Source organism: Triticum aestivum, chromosome 2A (genome assembly GCF_018294505.1).
Source record: "Triticum aestivum cultivar Chinese Spring chromosome 2A, IWGSC CS RefSeq v2.1, whole genome shotgun sequence".
NCBI lineage: Eukaryota > Viridiplantae > Streptophyta > Magnoliopsida > Poales > Poaceae > Triticum > Triticum aestivum.
Window position 1 is genome coordinate 489,029,003 of NC_057797.1, and position 19,568 is coordinate 489,048,570.

The following is a 19,568-nucleotide window of genomic DNA, read 5'->3' on the forward strand; positions in this document are numbered from 1 at the left end:
GTCCTAGACCCCATCATCGACGGATTCCACCTCACTCGAGTCCTTATGGATGGCGGCAGCAGCGTGAACCTTCTCTATCAGGATACAGTGCGCAAAATGGGTATAGATCCCTCAAGGATCAAACCCACCAAAACCACCTTTAAGGGTGTCATCCAGGTGTACAGGCCCATTGCACGGGCTCAATCACATTGGAAGTGGTCTTCGGGTCTCCGGACAACTTCCGAAGCGAGGAGTTAATTTTTGATATCATCCCGTTCCGCAGCGGCTATCACGCACTGCTTGGGCGAACCGCATTTGCAAAGTTCAATGTGGTACCGCATTACGCATACCTCAAGCTCAAGATGCCAGGACCTAGGGAGGTCATAATAGTCAATGGAAACACAGAATGCTCACTCCGCACAGAAGAGCACACTGCGTCCCTCGCAGCAGAAGCACAAAGCAGCCTTTTAAGGCAAACCATCAATTCGGCGATACAGCCCCCAGGCACCGTCAAGCGAGTCCAAAGTAAACTGCAACAGGATCGCCTGGCACGTTCAGAGCTCGCCTAGCAATTCAGCCCCCGTCCCAGTCCCAGCCAAGCGACGAAATCCGTGCCACGCGTACATAATTACGCACTAAAAATACCATGGGCATAGGTGGGGGCACGATCAGGGCACGTCCCGTAATGCGGCTTAACCGCCCTAGGGGATGTATACCTTTATCATTTTTTTCTCTTTCAGGACCTAACTCCCTGGAAGCCCTTTCCGGCAGTACGATTGCCGGACACATTACGGGAAGGAACATCCAAGGAGGCAAGAAGCTAAGACGTACACGGGAACCCACAGGTGGTCTCTAATAAGAATTGATATACCCGCTTTCTACTATTCGTACGCAGCTTGCCCTTGGATAGGACATGTCAAATAGTCCTATTTTCTGCTTATTGCACTACTTGTATCAGTGCGCTTCGATGTATTATTTAAAATAACAATCCATAGCATTAGTCTATTATTTCATTATTCATCCTTTTTTATTATATGTTCATTTATGACAACTTGCACCCGTACATTCTGCTACGGTCAGTACGCCAGGGGCTTTCGTTTACCCCATAATACGGTGTGAGAAGTCCGAACACTTTCGACAGTGCGGCACCCCAAACTTATAGCATTATATGCATCAGCTCCGAATCATGTCTTGTGTCAATAGTTGGGTTTGCCTGGCTCCCATGCTTTGGTACCTTACGTTCTGCTATATCGGCTAAGGTAGCGCTGGGAGAACTACTGTGATTGTGTACCGGTTCTTCCAGACGAGCACCTCAGTAGAGAAAGCCGCAAAATGACTGTCATGATAGGGCGAGAGCTGGTCGCTGTTCGAGAGGTCTCAAGTCCTTAAAGACTTTTTCCGCTTCGAGCGAGGAGTCGGCCTTGCCCGACTTAGGCGTGTATAGCGCAACAAATTCGGCCTTCCGAATACTAGGGGCTTCGCCAAAATTTAAAATTGTAGACTTATATGGCTAAGTGAGAGTGATAAAGCCTTATAGTCCAATTGCCTTGTTCGTTGTGCTGAACACCTCCCTCAAAGGACCCAAAATTGGGATAAAGAGTGGTCAGGTTTATCCAGAACATCCCAGTACTAATTACATGGGGGCAGAAGCCGACGACTGGCCAACTCTCAGATTTTATAAACGGCCGCACAGAAGGTAATATTTTAAATTAAAAAAGCGTTGCATAGCGCAAATGAACTTGTTTCACATTACAGGATCACATGAGCATGTTCATTCAAAAATTACATCTCTGGGCACATTCATCCGCCACAAGGTGGGAACCCTTCAGGACACTCTCATAATACATTTCAGGGCAGTGATGCTCCTTGCCCTCCGGCGGCCCCTCCTTCACCAGCTTCACGGCGTCCAGCTTCGCCCAGTGCACCTTCGCCCGGGCAAAAGCCCGGCGCGCACCCTCGATGCAGACGGACCGCTTTATGACTTCAAGCCGTGGGCAGGCATCCACAAGCCGCCTCACCAGACCAAAGTAGCTGCCGGGCAGGGGCTCGCCAGGCCATATCCGGACTATAAGACCCTTCATGGCCTGTCCGGCCGCCTTGTGAAGCTCGACCAGTTGCTTCAGCTGGTCGCTCAAGGGCATTGGGTGTTCGGTCCCAGTATACTGAGACCAGAACAACTTTTCCGTAGAGCTCCCCTCCTCAGCTCGGTAAAATTCTGCGGCATCCAGCACACTGCGGGGAAGATCCGTGAACGCTCCTGGAGAGCTTCAAACTCGGGTAAGTAAAAGGAAAGTTTCCTTCACATGCTTGCTTTGCATAATGAATGCCTTACCCACTGCTATCTTCTTCACCGCATCCATCTCCTGGAGGGCCTTGTGGGCTTTAGCCTTGGCGCTCCGTGTGCTTTCGAGTGCCCTCGCAAGCTCAGACTCTCGCGTCTTAGAGTCAATCTCCAAGGACTCATGTTTTTTGGCGAGAGCCTCGAGCTCTTGCTACATCTCGCCTACCCGGGCTTCTTGCTTTTCCTGCTCAAGGCGCTCCGTGGCCACTTTGTCTTCGGCTTCGGACAGTGCCTTCTTCAGGGTCGCCACCTCAGTCGTGGCACCTGGAAAATTCATGATGATCCTATTACTTCACACCCGAACTTCTTTTTAAATATATAGACAAGGTATTGCTTACCTTTGCTCTCCTCGAGCTGCCTCTTGGTAAGGCCGAGCTCGTTCTCGGACCGCTCTAGGTCCTGCTTCAGTGCAGAGACCTCCGCAGTACGTGCGGCAACGGCCAGCAGTGAAGCCTGCTCATACACATAGACATGTTCTTATTAGACTCTTGGGTCATCATTTGATCCTCTATTCGGCCTTTCTTTGCGAACGCCGAACAGAGCATCAGGGGCTACTTTCTATGTGGTGATGTTTTCTTATATTTTGATTGCTTACCTCAAAGCTTGTTAGGAGGCTGGCGCAAGCTCCCACTACAAGAAATATGTCAATTAGTGACCTTCTGTCAGTGACTCTGGAAGAATTGGTCATAGATCTATGACCATTTGAGACCAATTGGTCAAAAGCTGTTTGGGGGGCTCCAAACCCTAAACCATTACGACCATTTTGGTCAGAAAGGTCGTAATTTCCTTACCCAAAATGGTCATAAAGCAAACAACGCTAGTCTGATGCCTTATATCTAGTTGTTAACGACCAATATAGATGGTCATAGCCTTGTAAATTATGGTGGGTTGCGATGACTAGGCGTCATCTCATCAGTTTTGCCTATGTGTCATGTCCATGTGTCAATTTTTGCCCTAGGTTGTGAAGCAACCTATATTTCTGTTATTCCAAAAATTCCCAAACAATTCTCATAAATTGTTTGGATCGTATCTTCATCAAAAATGTCAAAAAACTTCCTTGCCTAGTTCAAAAATAATTAAACAATATTCATTTTCCTATTCTGTTCAAAGCAGCACTTTGTGAAGGAAGTACCACTTTGGCATGTCCAAATAGTATCCATTTTCTACATGCTTTCCTATGCCCAAATAACCATCCTACACCAAATGCCAGCTCAATTCATTAATTATTTTGAGCCCAGCTTCAACATTCGTATTTATGTCCAGTGTGGTACTTTGCAAAGCAAGTACCACCTAGGCTCCTCCTTCTGAGCTGAAAATTTGTGAACAAATTCTTCTTAGTAACCGATCATCCTCAGCCAAAACTCACGCCCATTAGCCATGTACATTTCCCGTACCGCCAATCAAACACTTGGCTGCTAATTCATGTTTAAGCATCGACCGGTCTCCTCGTGAGAATCTTATGTTGTAATTTTATTCCTACCACCTACCCGGGGAGTGCCCAACCCACTAGACAGGGCTAGGCCTCCCAGAACGCATGTTAACGCCAAGGTCACGCGGTGACCACGCACCAGGCATGCGAGTTTACGCACTCTAGAGTTGGGGCCCTCGGCCATCGCCCAGAACCTCGACGTATCGCCACCAAACCATGTATTTATGATTAAATAGGTACTTATGTAACTAGAAATGATTTTTTGGAAAAAATAAATAGCAAACTATGAGGCAGCTGCAGTTCAAATTTGACCCGCTTCCACCTGAATCGGCAAAAATTTGTCTCTTTCATGAGAGGTGGATCAAAACTTTTTACACCCAACCATTTTGTCAATTGTGAATTAAATATGGCCTAGTATTTTAGAAAATTGATTTGGTCCAATTTTGCAACAATTATTTGGGAGGTCCTTCAGAAAAAATCTCCTTTTGGGCACTCGAAAAATGGAAAATGGTTTTTTCGTCCAAAGAAAATGAAAACTTCCTTAGGCAACATTGTTTGCCATTCCAATATGCACCCTTGTGCACAATATGAGATCATTTGAACAAACTATGCCATGAATGTGGCCATAAGATTGATCATTTGTCTTGAAAGCCATTGATCTCCATACGTGATAGTTCGTTTCTGAGAACACTTTTTTAAAATAATTGCCGTATTACAAGTTTGTTATTTTTCCTGAAAACTTGGTCACATATAATGACACAATGTGAAGGTTTTCCAATTTTTTGATTTTTTTTCGAATTTTTTATGCCCGTTTGAAAATGCGGTCAAAACGGCGGGCTTGACCGTTCCTAGCTAGTGGTTGAATCTTAGAATTTTTTGGTGTTTCTATGATTAAATTGATACTTATGTACCTAGAAATGATTTTTGGAAAAAAAATAGCAAACTATGAGGCAACTGCAGTTCAAATTTGACTCGCTTCCATCTGAATCGGCGGAAATTTGTCTTTCTCACCAGAGGTGGGTCAAAACTTTTTACACCCAACCATTTTGTCAATTGTGCATTCAAAAATGAAAAATGAATTTTTAATCAACCATGACCAATTTTTTAGTCAACTGCGACCAATTTAAATGGTCATGATATCGTACTGGTGTGCTGCATTTTGATTGGTCTGTGGGCGTTTCACACGGATCGTGGATCGAACACCGTCGGATGCTCGCGGATCCAACGGCAGTCCTCACCCCAAGCCCACCTAAGCCAAAACCCTAGTCCTCGTGGACATTTTCCATCCACCCCCATCCTTTATTTCTCCTTCCCTCCCGCGACCTCCTCTCCCCCGATCCTTCGGTCGGCCGGCGCGACCTCCGCTCCACATCCTCCGGCCCCGCTAACGACCTCCTACCCCAACGCCGGCGCGCGGCAGATCCAACCCAGCAGCCGCCCCTTCTCCCCTGTCTCCTCCTCCCATCAGACCCATCGCCGCCGCGACCTCCTCATCTCCTCCTCCCTTCAGATCCATCCACCCGATGCCGCCCCTTCTCCCCCGTCTCCTCCTCCCATCAGATCCATCGCCGCCGCCACCTCCTCTTCCCTTCAGATCCATCCACCCGCTGCCACCCCTTAACCCCTTCTAACCCCTTCTCCAGTGGAACCGCATCTCCCCGAGCACCGCTGCCGCTGTTGATCACCCGCTGCCGGAGGGGTCCGCGATGCATCCTGAGCCAATCACGCTCTACGGCGGAGAGGCGATGGATTCAGCAGGCGCCTCGAAGCCCGATGAGGAGGTGGCTGCCTACCAGAGCAGCGAGGCCAAGCAGGCGAGGCTGCAGTCCATGGTCGCGGCGCTCCTCGACGACCCCATTCTAGCCGACCTCCTGAGGAAGCCCCCGCTGGCGGACGTGGACACGCTCATCAACCTCGAGCTCGGCACCACCATGAGGGTGACCGTCGTCAATCTGGACAACACCTCGTTTGGTATAATATGGCCCTCTTCGAACCCCGCGCACATTTTTGTCCAAATCACTTACCGTGAGTTTATCCCACATCTCAATTCGTGTTCCTCTTGTCGTTGGGGTGACTGATACAGATGTCGCGGTGTTGAACACTGCTACGCTCAAGGATTTGAAGCTGGCTATCAGGAAATGATAGTCAGATTTATTTGTCTGAAACTGTGGAAGGATGAATTCTGACATCCATGTCATCTAATTCATTCATGCTGACATGTGTTGATCTAATTAGTTAACATCCTTCGAAATGCTGCCGATTTGTCTTTGCTATTTAATATATCCTATGATGGGCACTAAGGCACTATTGATCCACCAAAATTTTCTTAGTTTAGATGGGTGTGATTATCTAAATAAGCTGAGGGTCACGAGATGTATGGTATTAACCTGAATTCTTAGTAGGCTCGAGATGTTGAGAATCCTAGCTGAAGTCGTGTTTTAGTTTGACTTTGCACTGTTTATTGAATAGTTGAATCTGTGTACATAAGGTTATTCAAGCCTGCTTGAATTAGATTCCAAGATGGAGCTTATTCTAATTTGTAGTTTGATTTTGCACTGAACTTGACCTGTCTGGTATTGACTAGCTGAATGTGTGTACACAAGGTTAGTCAAACCCATTCGAAAGAAGGTCCCTATCTTAACTAATCTATTTCAGTTAAGCTAAGGAGAATATAATGTTCAAAGATTGTCCTCTTAAAGAAGTATGAGCTCAACATAGAAAGAATTTTCTCTCTAAGATGTTACACTGGTATCTATATTCTAAACTAGGATCCCATTTCTGTGACTCCATGAAGCTTCGGTCGTGTGGTTATAAGCTTATCTAGGACACTACATTGTTTGCCTATCTGATATAACGAGAGCACTCACTGCAAAGAGTTCTTGGCATCAGTATTTGTTAACGCTGAATTGTCAGAAAGTATTGTACCTATTCATCCAAGAAAGGCTACTGTGTAGTATGAGGATTGTAGTGTTGTTAAAATAAATTGTAGATTTGGGAAGGCTCAACTAATTTATTGCTGTGCAGACAGAACATTACTAGATGCTGGGAAAAATAAACTGTAGAAAATTACGAGCCGACATACGTGTTCTGTAATTAAAAAGCTTCAGCTGCATAAGTGTAAAACTAGTTAGAGATCCTACCTTATTGAATGTTAGCTATGCTTAATAATATGGCCTTCTAAGTTCTATCACAATGTTACCTCTTCAGCTGTATAATAGCCGTCAAGCTTGTATTGTATTCCCCAAAAGTGCCAACTTGTAAACCCTACCTGATGGACGTCATATACTGCTGGTCAAAGGTTGAGACATCGATTCTTATCATGCATAATCTCGACATCTGATGCAATCATACTCTGCATCTATATTGTTGCTGCAGCTTTTGTAGTTATATTCTATGTAGAGTCCTGAAACATTTTCCTCATAGGGCGCCACCTTCGGAGAGGTGACAGAAATGACTGACATTTTTGAAGGAAGCATCATACGGCTAGTTAGGAGGCTGGATGAATTTCCGAATCAGGTAAACCACCTGTTGGTTCCGGGCACTAGTACTAAAATCACTTGGATAGAGAGTGTATGTCTTTGATTATCCCATTTGACTTAAAGTGCATGTGAATAAATAAAAATTGCCTTCAATTGATCCATTAGATCAATGTGCATGTGAATACAAGTGTGACATGTCCTTCTAGCAAAATGTCCATAAACTGTCAACATTTACTCTCAACTGTGACATGACTGAATATGATGAACAAGTTGGGCTGTAGCTAGATATGTAAGAAATGTTATCTATTTCTGTTTATCTCCATCTATAGAAGTTGTGATTGGCATCGACTTTCTTATTTGCCCTTTTCTGCATGCGCAACACTTTACTTTTCTATTACAAGTTCTGTAAATAGTCAAGAAAATAAGCTTACTTTGTTTTCCTTTGTCGAACCAACTGACTTGATTTGTTTGCCAGCTAAAAGCTGCTGCTGAAGCTGTTGGGGAGGTCAACCTTGAGAGTTTGCCAGCTAAAAGCTGCTGAAGCTTCTTGTTTCCCTTGCATTTGTTAACTTGCACAGGGCATGATTGCTCTATTGTCTATTGTCTAGAAAAACTGATCGCCTACCTGGGTGGCATCTGCATCGTGCTTGCCAGATTATTTGTGTGGTCAAATGAAACGGTGAGTGGTATTAAAATGCTCATGTAGACAGTGTTTAAGCATTAGAATGGTGTAGATAGAGTTGCGCGGCAACTACAGTGTCTGTGATATTCGAGATACAGGGTAAATAAGTGTTCATCAGAATAGAATGTGATTATTTTTATTGTTCTGGATCTATGACCTCGGTTGCATATCTTGTCAAACTCTTTTAGAGTTATCTTGATGAGTGTCCATGTCCCAATATTATGACTATCTCTAATGAGTATAAATATAAATTAATATAGCTGTCAATTTTTAGACAGAGCAAAGTGTCAATGCATTTCACACCTATTGATTCATCAGGCTCGGTCGGTCGGTCTGATCCTGTAGTGTTTAAAACTTATAATTATGATGCATTGGTCCATATGGCCTTGTTTTTTGATGCATATATATATGATGTAGTTGATAGGCCTTGATCTCAACCTCTCAAGTTTATGTTTCCTTGTGTGTAGGTAACTTGTTATTTTTATTGGCAAGCCTGTAATGAATTTATTAGATTTTTGCTCCTATTGCCGTGTACAGTATGTCACAGGCTTGCGGAGCATGTTATTGTTCTTAGTGTGATGTTGTGATTCTTGAACAGTGTCAATGGTCGTGTATAGGTGTCTTTTGTAGTATAAAAAGGGCCACTATCAGCCGTAGGATTTTGATTCATGCTGTGAAGATCATGAATATATATCTCATTTTGCTGCTCTATGCCTCATTTTAATTCTTCTCTGATTCATGTAACAGGATGACAGTGGAAGCCATGTTGTTGTTTTGTTTGTTCCCAGCCTTGACTATGGTCGTCGAGCGAATCCGGCATGTTGTTAATCTAGTAGAGCTTGTTAGGAGTCTGAATCTAAGAACTTGTAGAGCTTGTTAGTATTACAATTGTAGAGCTTGTTACACTTGTAGAGCTTGTAAAGCAGTATGGTCTTCTGTATTGGAATGGATAGAGCTTGTATCATGTGATCTGGTTGCTCTTATTTAAGTATCATGTGTGTTTTTGTCTACGAAAATCTAAATAATGCTTGAAATATGAAGAATATGAGTTTGAATTGATGGGACCCACTTACCACAACATGACAATGGGAACCTGTTACTAGAACCTGACAACTGGGACCCATCTGACTAGTGGACCCTTCTTTTGGGAAAAAAGAAAAACTAAATTCATTTAGACAAAACGGCCACAACCCAACAATAAAAAGGCTGCAATATTGGGTTTGGCCCATGAACCCAACCAAAAATTGACAGAGAGAAAAAAACACAAATAGGCTGAATTGTTGGGCTAGGCCCATGTAGAAGATCGAATTGGACCGGGCTGATTCTTGTGCCACATCAGATTGCCACATCGGATGCCTACGTGGCCTGGGGAGGCTGCTAGTGACCAAAACAAAACAATAGGCATATTTTGGTCAGAAACGTCCATGACCTTCTCACAGAGAAGATCGTTAATTTCAGTTTACGACCGCCAGCTTTTGACCTTCTGTTTTTGGTCACAAAAAGGTCGCAACTGAAAAACTATGACATTTCAGTGACCAATAGTGGAGGTCACAAGATAGCATATTTCTCGTAGTGTTTGGTCAGTCCATTTTTGGCGGACTGAACTTTCTCGATCACCGCACTCATGATAGTGTGGTGCTCTTCGTCGATGGAAGCGCCGCGAAGCGCTTCTAGCAAGTTGTCTGGTGCCTCTGGATGGACAGAGGACACCGACATGAGTGGCTTGCCCCCTTAACAGGGGATCGCCTGCCGGAGTCCAGAACCACCGAAGGTTCCGGAGCAGTATTCGACTGGGGGCCGAACTTGGAGCCCGTGGGAGTCTTGCTCCCTTTGCGCCTAGGGTCCGGAAGGTCGCCACGAGGCGCCCCCAGGACTACCTCCCCTCGGCTCGGTGCCTTTCGGGACAACACCTCGACGTTGTCCGTAGGGCAAGGGGTGGAGGCGGTCGGAAGTAAATCACTATTCATATCCGACGAGTCCAATGAACCGTCCGACGAATCTACATCGAGATGAGCTCGGGACGGACTGCATAATCATACGCGGCGTAATGATAAACAGTGCAATAAAACATACCATGAATTACCATGATGTCCGGATACTTACAACTTCGCCAGGGGCTTCTCCCTGGGTAAACATTCGTCGCCGCTGTAGGCGGCCGTCGTGGAGCAGTCCGGAAGGAGGGTCTTTCCCTTCCTGGACCCTTCGGCCTCCCCGATTGGGTCGGCCTTCCTTTTCTTCTCTCCCCTGGCCGGGGGGAGAACTTTCCTCCTGCTCCTCGTTTTTGTGGGAGGAGTGCGCGTCGGAGTCATCGGACGATGAGTCCGATACAACCTTGCGCCGGAGACCCTTTTGGGTCCCCGTGCCCTTCTTCTTGGTCTTCTTCACCGGCACCTCGTAAGGTGCCGGAGCCAGCATCTCCGTTAGGAGAGCATCTGCAGGATCTTCAGGCAGGGGGGGCAAGGCAATCGAGCTGCTCCGCTGTCTTTATCCAGTCCTATTAATGGCATGTAAGCTTAGATCTGGCACATGATTTAAATGGGGAAAATAAATACCCTATGAGATATAAAAACTTACCTGATTGGCATGGCGCTTTGCGCTGAGTCCGCGGTCCTCAGTGAGGGAAGGAGGTACCTCGGCGACCTTGAACAGCACCCTCCAGACGTCCTTGTGTGTCATGTCGTAGAGCTCTCGCAGCGTCTGGTGCTTGGCCGGGTCGAACTCCCACAAATTGAATGCCCGTCGTTGACACGGGAGAATCCGGCGGAAGAGCATGACCTGGACCACGTTGACAAGCTTGATTTTCTTGCTCATCATGTTCTTGATGCAGGTCTGGAGTCTGGTCAGCTCTATCGAAGAACCCCAGGACAGACCCTTCTCTTTCCAGGAAGTGAGCCGCGTGGGGATTCCGGAATGAAATTTGGGGGCCGCCACCCAGTTGGTGTCGCGCGGTTCGGTGATGTAGAACCACCCCGATTGCCACCCCTTTATGGTCTCCACATAGGAGCCTTCGAGCAAGGTGACGTTAGGCATTTTGCCCACCATGGCGCCTCCGCACTCTGCTTGCTGGCCAACCACCACCTTCGGTTTGACATTGAAGGTCTTCAGACACAGGCCGAAATGGGGCCTAATGCGGAGGAAGGCCTCGCACACGACGATAAACGCCGAGATGTTGAGGATGAAATTGGGGGCCAGATCATGAAAATCCAGCCCGTAGTAGAACATGAGCCCGCGGACAAACGGGTGGAGAGGAAATCCCAGTCCACGGACGAAGTGGGTAAGAAAAACTACCCTCTCATGGGGTTCGGGTGTAGGGATGATCTGCCCTGCATCTAGTAGCCGGTGCACGATGTACGTGGCCAGATATCCAGCTTCCCGTAACTTTGTGATGTTCTCCTCCGTGATGGAGGAGACCATCCACTTGCCTCCCGCTCCGGACATGCTTGGAGTGGTTTGAGAAGAGAGATACGAACTTGGGCGCTGGAGCTCGAGTGTGCGAGAATGGGTAAGCAAGGAGGAATAAGGCGTGGGTGAAAAGAGTGAATCCTAATCCCTTTATAATGGAAGAAGAGGCGATGCGCCTCCCCACTTGCCTGGTAAAATCGCTTATTCCCCAAGCACCGTAATTGATGGCACGATTGGGTTACCCACGTCCGTATTGATGAGAATCCCGTAATAAGGGGGACACGATCTCTGCTTTGACAAGACGTGTCAAGAAAACCGCCTCGCGATATGTGCGGTGCTGGTTGAGAAAAATGGTTTGAATAATGACCGAGCCATGATGTGATGTCATGCTGTCAAAACGTGTCAGCAGATTAGATTCATGGAAATATTATTCTCTCTATGGTGGTATGTGGAACTTGTTTTGCAGACCCGGACACTATCCTTGTGTTCGAAATCTTCCATGGAGTATTAGGAGGAGGAACCCGCCTTGCAATGCCGAAGACGAAACCGCGTGTCGGACTCATTGTCATTGAAGCCTGGTTCAGGGGCTACTGAGGGACTCCTGGATTAGGGGGTCTCCGGACAGCCAGACTATATCCTTTAGCCGGACTGTTGGACTATGAAGATACAAGATTGAAGACTTCGTCCCGTGTCTGGATGGGACTTTCCTTGGAGTGGAAGGCATGCTTGGCAATACGGATATGTAGATCTCCTCCCTTGTAACCGACTCTGTGTAACCCTAGCCTCCTCTGGTGTCTATATAAACCGGAGGGTTTAGTCCGTAGGACAACATACAATCATACCATAGGCTAGCTTCTAGGGTTTAGCCTCTAGGATCTCGTGGTAGATCAACTCTCGTAATACTCATATCATCAAGAACAATCAAGCAAGACATAGGGTATTACCTCCATCAAGAGGGCCCAAACCTAGATAAACATCATGTCCCCTTCCTCCTGTTACCATCCGCCTTAGACGCACAGTTAGGGACACCCTACCCGAGATCCGCCGGTATTGACACCGACAATCTATATTCCCTATTTGGTGTGTACTTGCAAACTCTATGCACTCCACAAAAATTGACATGCTTATAAGAGACATTTTCATCATGACTAGCGCAATCATCGTTAGTACTATGGGTATTCAAAGAGTTCATACTAACACCTTTGCCATCATGCTCATCATTCAAAGATTTAGTGCCAAACATTTTAATGCATTCTTATTCTAACATTTTGGCACAATTATCAGAATCCTTATTTTCACGAAAGATATTAAAAAGATGAAGCATATGAGGTACCCTCAATTCCATTTTTTGTAGTTTTCTTTTATAAACTAAAGTAGTGATAAAACAAGAAACTAAAAGCTTCGATTGTAAGATCTAAAGATATACCTTCAAGCGCTAACCTCCTCGGCAACGGCGCTAGAAAAGAGCTTGATGTCTACTCCCTCCGTCCGAAAATACTTGTCATTAAAATGGACAAAAAGAGGTGTATCTAGAACTAAAATACATCTAGATGCATCCCCTTTTATTCATTTTGATGACAAGTATTTCTGGACGGAGGGAGCACTACACAACCTTCTTCTTGTAGACGTTGTTGGGCCTCCAAGTGCAGAGGTTTGTAGGACAGTCGCAAATTTCCCTCAAGTGCATGACCTAAGGTTTATCAATCCGTGGGAGCCGTGGGATGAAGATGGTCTCTCTCAAACAACCCTACAACCAAATAACAAAGAGTCTCTTGTGTCCCCAACACACCCAATACAATGGTAAATTGTGTAGGTGCACTAGTTCAGCGAAGAGATGGTGATACAAGTGCAATATGGATGGTAGATATAGGTTTTTGAAATCTGAAAATATAAAAACAGCAAGATAGATAATGATAAAAGTGAGCACAAACGGTATTGCAATGCTAGGAAACAAGGCCTAGGGTTCGTACTTTCACTAGTGCAAGTTATCTCCACAGTAATAACATAATTAGATCATATAACTATCCCTCAACATGCAACAAAGACTCACTCCAAAGTCACTAATAGCAGGGAACAAACAAAGAGATTATGGTAGGGTACGAAACCACCTCAAATTTATCCTTTCTGATCGTTCTATTCAAGAGTCTGTAGTAAAATAACATGAAGCTATTCTTTCCATTTGATCTATCCTAGAGTTCGTACTAGAATAACACCTTAAGACACAAATCAACCAAAACCCTAATGTCACCTAGATACTCCAATGTCACCTCAAGTATCCGTGGGTATGATTATACGATATGCATTACACAATCTCAGATTCATCTATTCAGCCAACACAAAGAACTTCAAACAGTGCCCCAAAGTTTCTACCGGAGAGTCAAGACGAAAACGTGTGCCAACCCCTATGCATAAGTTCACGAGGTCACGGAACTCGCAAGTTGATCACCAAAACATACATCAAGTGGATCGCGTGGTATCCCATTGTCACCATAGATAAGCACATGCAAGACATACATCAAGTGTTCTGAAATCCTTAAAGACTCAATCCGATAAGATAAATTCAAGGGGAAAACTCAATCCATTACAAGAGAGTAGAGGGGGAGAAACATCATAAGATCCAACTATAATAGCAAAGCTCACGATACATCAAGATCATGCCGAATCAAGAACACGAGAGAGAGAGATTAAACACATAGCTACTAGTACATGTCGTGGTTCTAACTCTGACAGTGAGGTAGGGGGGTATGTATGGAGAGGCTAGATCTCAGCTATGGAGAAGTTGTAAATACACCAGGATGTACGAGTTCAGGCCCTTCGCGGAGGAAGTAACAGCCCTACGTCTTGTTGCCCGGAGGCGGTCGACTGGATTATGTGTGTATGAATTACAGGGGTGCCAACCCCTGCTACTGAGGAGGGGGTGGCTTATATAGAGTTCGCCAGACCCCTCCGGTCCTCAGTAATGCAGGGTTAAAATACATTAAGACTGGGCGTTACTTGTAACGTCCCTAATAAAGTGCTATGATGACCATAAAGACTATTTAATGGCCGACCGTTTGCTTGCGGAGTGACTTTAGATCTCCTGTCAGTCGAGTGATTGGCTTCGTAGTCGAGTGGTAGCTTCCTGGTCGAGTGTCTTGAATCCGTTGAGTGAGATACCTTCAAGTCGATTGAAAGGTGACTTCTTCCAGGGATGTCCTTGGGTATTGCTCTTAGGATAGGTCCATGCCCCTACCCTAGGTACATAGCTTCATCATTAGCCCCTGAATGGATCGAGGTTCGAGTGGGGAAGGAGTTGGGGGTCCTTCCGACTGGTTCTTAGCGTCATACGAATGTCTTGTACTGGATCAATCGTCACGGATGACGTTGTCAACTTCTTTCGGTCACCTTGATCCATTCTTGGTCTCTCGTCGAGTGAATTTCCTTACTTGTGGAATATCGAGTGCCGGCATGAGCGGGCTCTTCAGTTTGATGAGTTGTTCTGCAGCCTGCGGATTTTGCGGGATTTGAATTTTGGGAAGCGAGCGGGACGGGGGCGGCCGAAGTAATCGGATGGGATAGGATGGAAGCTCCTCGATCTCCGCGCCACCTTTTTCGCCACGTACTGCGCGCGCCTGTTGCGGGATTTGACGGGATCGTCTGGGCCTACCGGTCAGCCACTCGGAAGCGGCTCCTTATAAGTTGCCGGCTCGGGGCTCCCCAACAGTGTGTTCTCGCCTTTCCTTCTCCCCCCGCAAGGTCCTCTGCCACCTCCGCTCTCACCCTAGCGCCGTAGGTCCATTCGAGCCTCGCCGGCGACAATGGTGAAGGACAAGACATCGGCTTTGGAGCGCGCGAAGAAGGCGGCGGTGCAGGGGAAGGGGAAGAAGTCCGCTCGGGGCGGATCTTCCTCGAGGACTGCTCTACCTAGGGATTGGATCCAGGGCGACTGGATGCCCTCGGTGATTCGGCAGGAAGATCTTGACGACATGGTCGAGGGGGGAGTCATTCCCCATGAAGCTGCGCATCTCCTGGGGAGAGAAGTCGAACCCCAGCCTCGTGACGGTGAGTGCGTCCTCCTCGCCACCCATATCGATCACGGATTTTCTCTACCTCCTCATCCTTTTTTCCGGAGCTTTTTGAACTTCTTCGGAGCGCAGCTCCACCATTTCACTCCCAATTCCATCGTGTATCTTGCGGCTTTCGTTTCCTTGTGCGTAAGTTTCTTGGGTTGCCGCCCTCATTGGGGACTCTTTAAACACATCTTCACTTGCCGTTCCCAATCGGTAAAGAAAGCCAAGTCGAGTGACGAACGGACGCAAGTGATCCAGCTATGCGGGGGCCTGACAATCCAGATGAGGGGTAAAAGTTCTTTTCCGTCTATCACTTTTCCCGAGTCGGTCCGTGGTTGGCAGTCGACCTGGTTTTATTGCCAAGACCAGGTGACCCCAGGGCAGTCGACTGGTCTTCCCCCCTTCTCTCTGGATCGAGCTCAAACGCCTACCTCTCTGAAAGTACTGCCGGAGGAGAAGGCGCAAGTCAAGGTGCTGGTTGGTCGAGTGGTTCAGCTTGTCCGAGAGGGCGTGACCGGCATGGACTTGCTGGAGGTCTTCCTTCGGAGGCGTATCCAACCGCTTCAGGCTCGTGACCACCCTATGTGGATGTACTCGGGTCTCGACGACACCACTCGGGTTCACCCAGAGGAGGTCACCGACGAGATGCTGAAAGGGTGGCTATCGAGCATCACAAGGAACAAAGACAACCCCCGAGGAGCCAGGAGGGTTCCCCCGCTTGACAGTACATACGACGTGGACCAGGTCTGACCTTGTGTTCCCGACTGAGATCTTGCTTTCTTCATTTGCTCTCTTTGAATCGGTCGACTTACTTTCGACTTGTCTGCTATTCTCCAGGAAACTACAGAGATGTACTCGACACCCAACGGAGCACAGGGGCAGGCCGAGGAAGGGGAGGCGAGCGGAGGCGAAAGCGGGGACGAACAGGGGGAGTGGGAGTCTGACGGCGAAGGAGAGGGAGAGTGGGAGTCTGACGGCGAAGGAGAGGGAGACGATGACGTCCACTCCAGCGAAGAGGAGGAGGAGGAGGAAGTTGAACCTCCCCTCTCGGAAAGGCGATCCAAGCTTACACACGACCCTGCGCGGGAACGTGGTAAGGCGACTGCTCCCGTTGGGTAGTCGTCGAAGCACCCTCGGACCTCTTCTCCAGCCTGACTGAAAAAGCTCCCAAGCACCCCCGTGTGGCACCGTCCAAGCCACCCAAGGCTCTGCCCAAAATGAGGATGACTGTCCCCACCATTTCTGAGTAATGATAGAACTTGTTCTCCTTTGTCGACCGTGGACGGATCCTTGGTCGATCCACTGAGCCGACTGACTGTCTTTCAAAATTTGCAGTGCTGCTACTTCTGAGATCTCCGCCAAGGACGATGATCAAGAGATGGAAGATGCTGTTACTTCCAACCCTGGTATGATTACTGATGTTCTGCCTTGAATCGACTAACGATTTCTAATGACTCTGGTCGATTGAATTTTTCTCGTAGCTCCTCCTCATGTTATTAACCTTCCTGACGACGAAGACGAAGCGCCGCTGAGAGTGAGGCGGAACAGGAAAGCGTCAGCTGGCGAGACTCCACAATCCACTCCGGCGCCTGAGGCCGTAGCTCGAGACGGTGGCAATACCACCCGGGCTTCTGTGACTTTCGCCAATCCTCTGACGAGTGTGCGGCCCTCGACGTCGACCATAAATCCGCCTTCGCTCTTCGCCACACATCACGTCCCTGAGGACTAACTGGGTGCAGCTAAGGAAGCTATACGCCAGGCAGGCATCATGATGGAGCAGGTCAAGGTGGTTCAAGAAGCCAGCCAAGCGGCTTATGACGCGAGTTCAGCTCTTCAGAGTAATGTCCAGGTCAGTCGATTCGCTACTTGTTCTGTTAGGGTATGCTGTCTGAAGAATCTCTTTTCCGAAGATCTTTTAAATCTGTACACCCACTGGGTGTTTCTGTTAAGTTTTTTGGTCGAGTGGGGGAACGCTGAGTGCACCCACTGGGTGTAGTCCCCGAGACTACAGTGGACTGCTGGCAGTCGACTGTAGTCTTTATATTGTGTTGCTGTAGTTTTACTCCTTCACTCGGTCTGGCCAGGCCATGTCGAATGAAACTGTATCCGGTCGACTGCGGGCAGTCGATTTTTTTTTCAAAACCAGTGGGGGCACGCTGAGTGCACCCACTGGGTGTAGTCCCTAAGACTACTGTTGAATGTTTTTGATTCAGCTGTAGTCTTAGAAACGTCATCATTGTCTCTTGGTTACTCGGAAGCAACTTATCTTGGACCTCTGTCGACTGACTTTTGCAGAAATCCTGTGAACTTGTGGCTCTCTACACTGAGTTGGAGAACAAACAGATCCAGCTCGACCTTGACTTGAAGCTCGCTCAACAGAACCTGCAGAAGGCGCGAGACGAAGCAAAAGGTATGGCTGGCGAGGTTTCTCATTCTTGACGAGTGACTTCCCTTTCTTGCCCATTCTTGATGTTGAGTTCACTCGACGTTTTGTAGATAAACTGGAGGAAGCTCTGAAGAAGAAGGATCAAGATCTTGCCGAAGCACAGAAGGAGGCCTCGAGCAAAACAAAGCTTGCAGAAGAGAAACTGGCTTCGGTCGGAACTCTTGAACAGGAGAACTCCAGACTGAAAACTGCTCTCGAGACAGCTAATCGAGAGGTCAGCCAACTGAAGAACGACAAGATGGTTCTGCACGACCAGGCGGGTGAGCTGGCGGGGAAGGTAAACAATCTGGAGGCTTATCTCGGTGGACTCGCCAAGAAGCTGTTCGTCATGCTCGAAGGTAATTATTTCGACCCGGCTGTCTTGCAGCTACCAAGCCCACGTAAGGCCACTGTCTTATTCTTGAATCGTGTTTGCAGAATTCTGCCAGAGCTTCGAAGAGGAAACCAGCCGAGTGGAGCCAGGCTTGGATCCCGACAATTCTCTCATGAAGGACGAGGCTGCTATGAACGTGCTCCGATTGGAGTCTCGTGTTACCAGCGTTGTTGACTATCTTGTTCGGCTGAAGGTTGTGATGTCACGGATCGACACATCACTCTGGCTTGGAACGATGCTTCAGAACGACCTCGAGTCCCTGATGGTTCGACTGGATGAAGTCCCGGGTCGAGTGGCGGCATGGAAGAAATCTTCTGCTAGATGTGGTGCTGATGTCGCTCTGTCTCTGGTTCGCGTCCATTGCAAGGAGGCGCGAGAAGAAAAGCTGGCCGCCATCCAAGTTGCCAATACCAGGAAGCATAGCTTTCAAGACTTCATGGAGACTTTCATTGCTGCTGCTACTCGTATTGCAGATGGGATCAACTTGGACGAGTTCGTCGCCCCTTCCAGTCCTCCGCTTGAGGAATGAAAAACTTTTATGCTTCACTTTAAATTTGCCTCGGAATGCCGAGTGGATTCTGTAACCGTTAAACTCTGTCAAGCTGAGGGCTCGAGTACTTTGATCTGGGGTCTTGGACCTTTGGGTTTTATCCAAACTTGATTTATTGTTGAATATCTTCGGGAATTATCTGCCGAGTGGAACTTGGCCTTCACTCGAAATAACTTCGTATTTGTGGTGCAGCTCCGAAGGAAAAGGTAACAGTCGATTCGCATCTTGCCGTCCTTGTGGATTGGGACGTGTTCCGAACTTAGGCGAGCACTGGGCTGCAGCTAAGCCCCCGAGTGGGAGGTTTGCTTTCCACTCGGCGGGATTTTTGAACACTTAGGCGAGCACTGGGCTGCAGCTAAGCCTCCGAATGGGAGGTTTGCTCTCCACTCGGTAGGATTTTTGAACACTTAGGCAAGCACTGAGCTGCAGCTAAGCCTCGAGTGGGAGGTCTGCTCTCCACTCGGTAGGATTTTTATATACTTAGGCGAGTACTTGGACTGCAGCTAAGCCCCCGAGTGGGAGGTTTGCTCTCCACTCGCTAGGATTTTCAAACACTTAGGTGAGCACTGGGCTACAGCTAAGCCTCCGAGTGGGAGTCTGGCTCACCACTCGGTAGGATTTTCAAATACTTAGGCGAGTACTTGGACTGTAGCTAAGCCCCCGAGTGGGAGGTTTGCTCTCCACTCGGTGGGATTTTTATATACTTAGGCGAGCACTGGGCTGCAGCTAAGCCCCCGAGTGGGAGTCTGGCTCACTGCTCGGTAGGATTTTAAAACACTTAGGTGAGCACTGGGCTGCAGCTAAGCCTCCGAGTGGGAGTCTGGCTCACCACTCGGTA

At 47.6% G+C, this 19,568-nt stretch overlaps 1 protein-coding gene across 1 annotated transcript; it reads left to right on the forward strand.

The window, feature by feature from the left end:
• Positions 1 to 5,471: 5,471 nt before the first annotated feature.
• Positions 5,472 to 7,602, forward strand: LOC123185440 (U11/U12 small nuclear ribonucleoprotein 25 kDa protein-like). The gene has a single exon (XM_044597313.1). The coding sequence runs from the start codon at positions 5,495 to 5,497 to the stop codon at positions 5,825 to 5,827; it is 333 nt and encodes a 110-aa protein (XP_044453248.1). The 5' UTR covers positions 5,472 to 5,494; the 3' UTR covers positions 5,828 to 7,602.
• Positions 7,603 to 19,568: the final 11,966 nt, after the last annotated feature.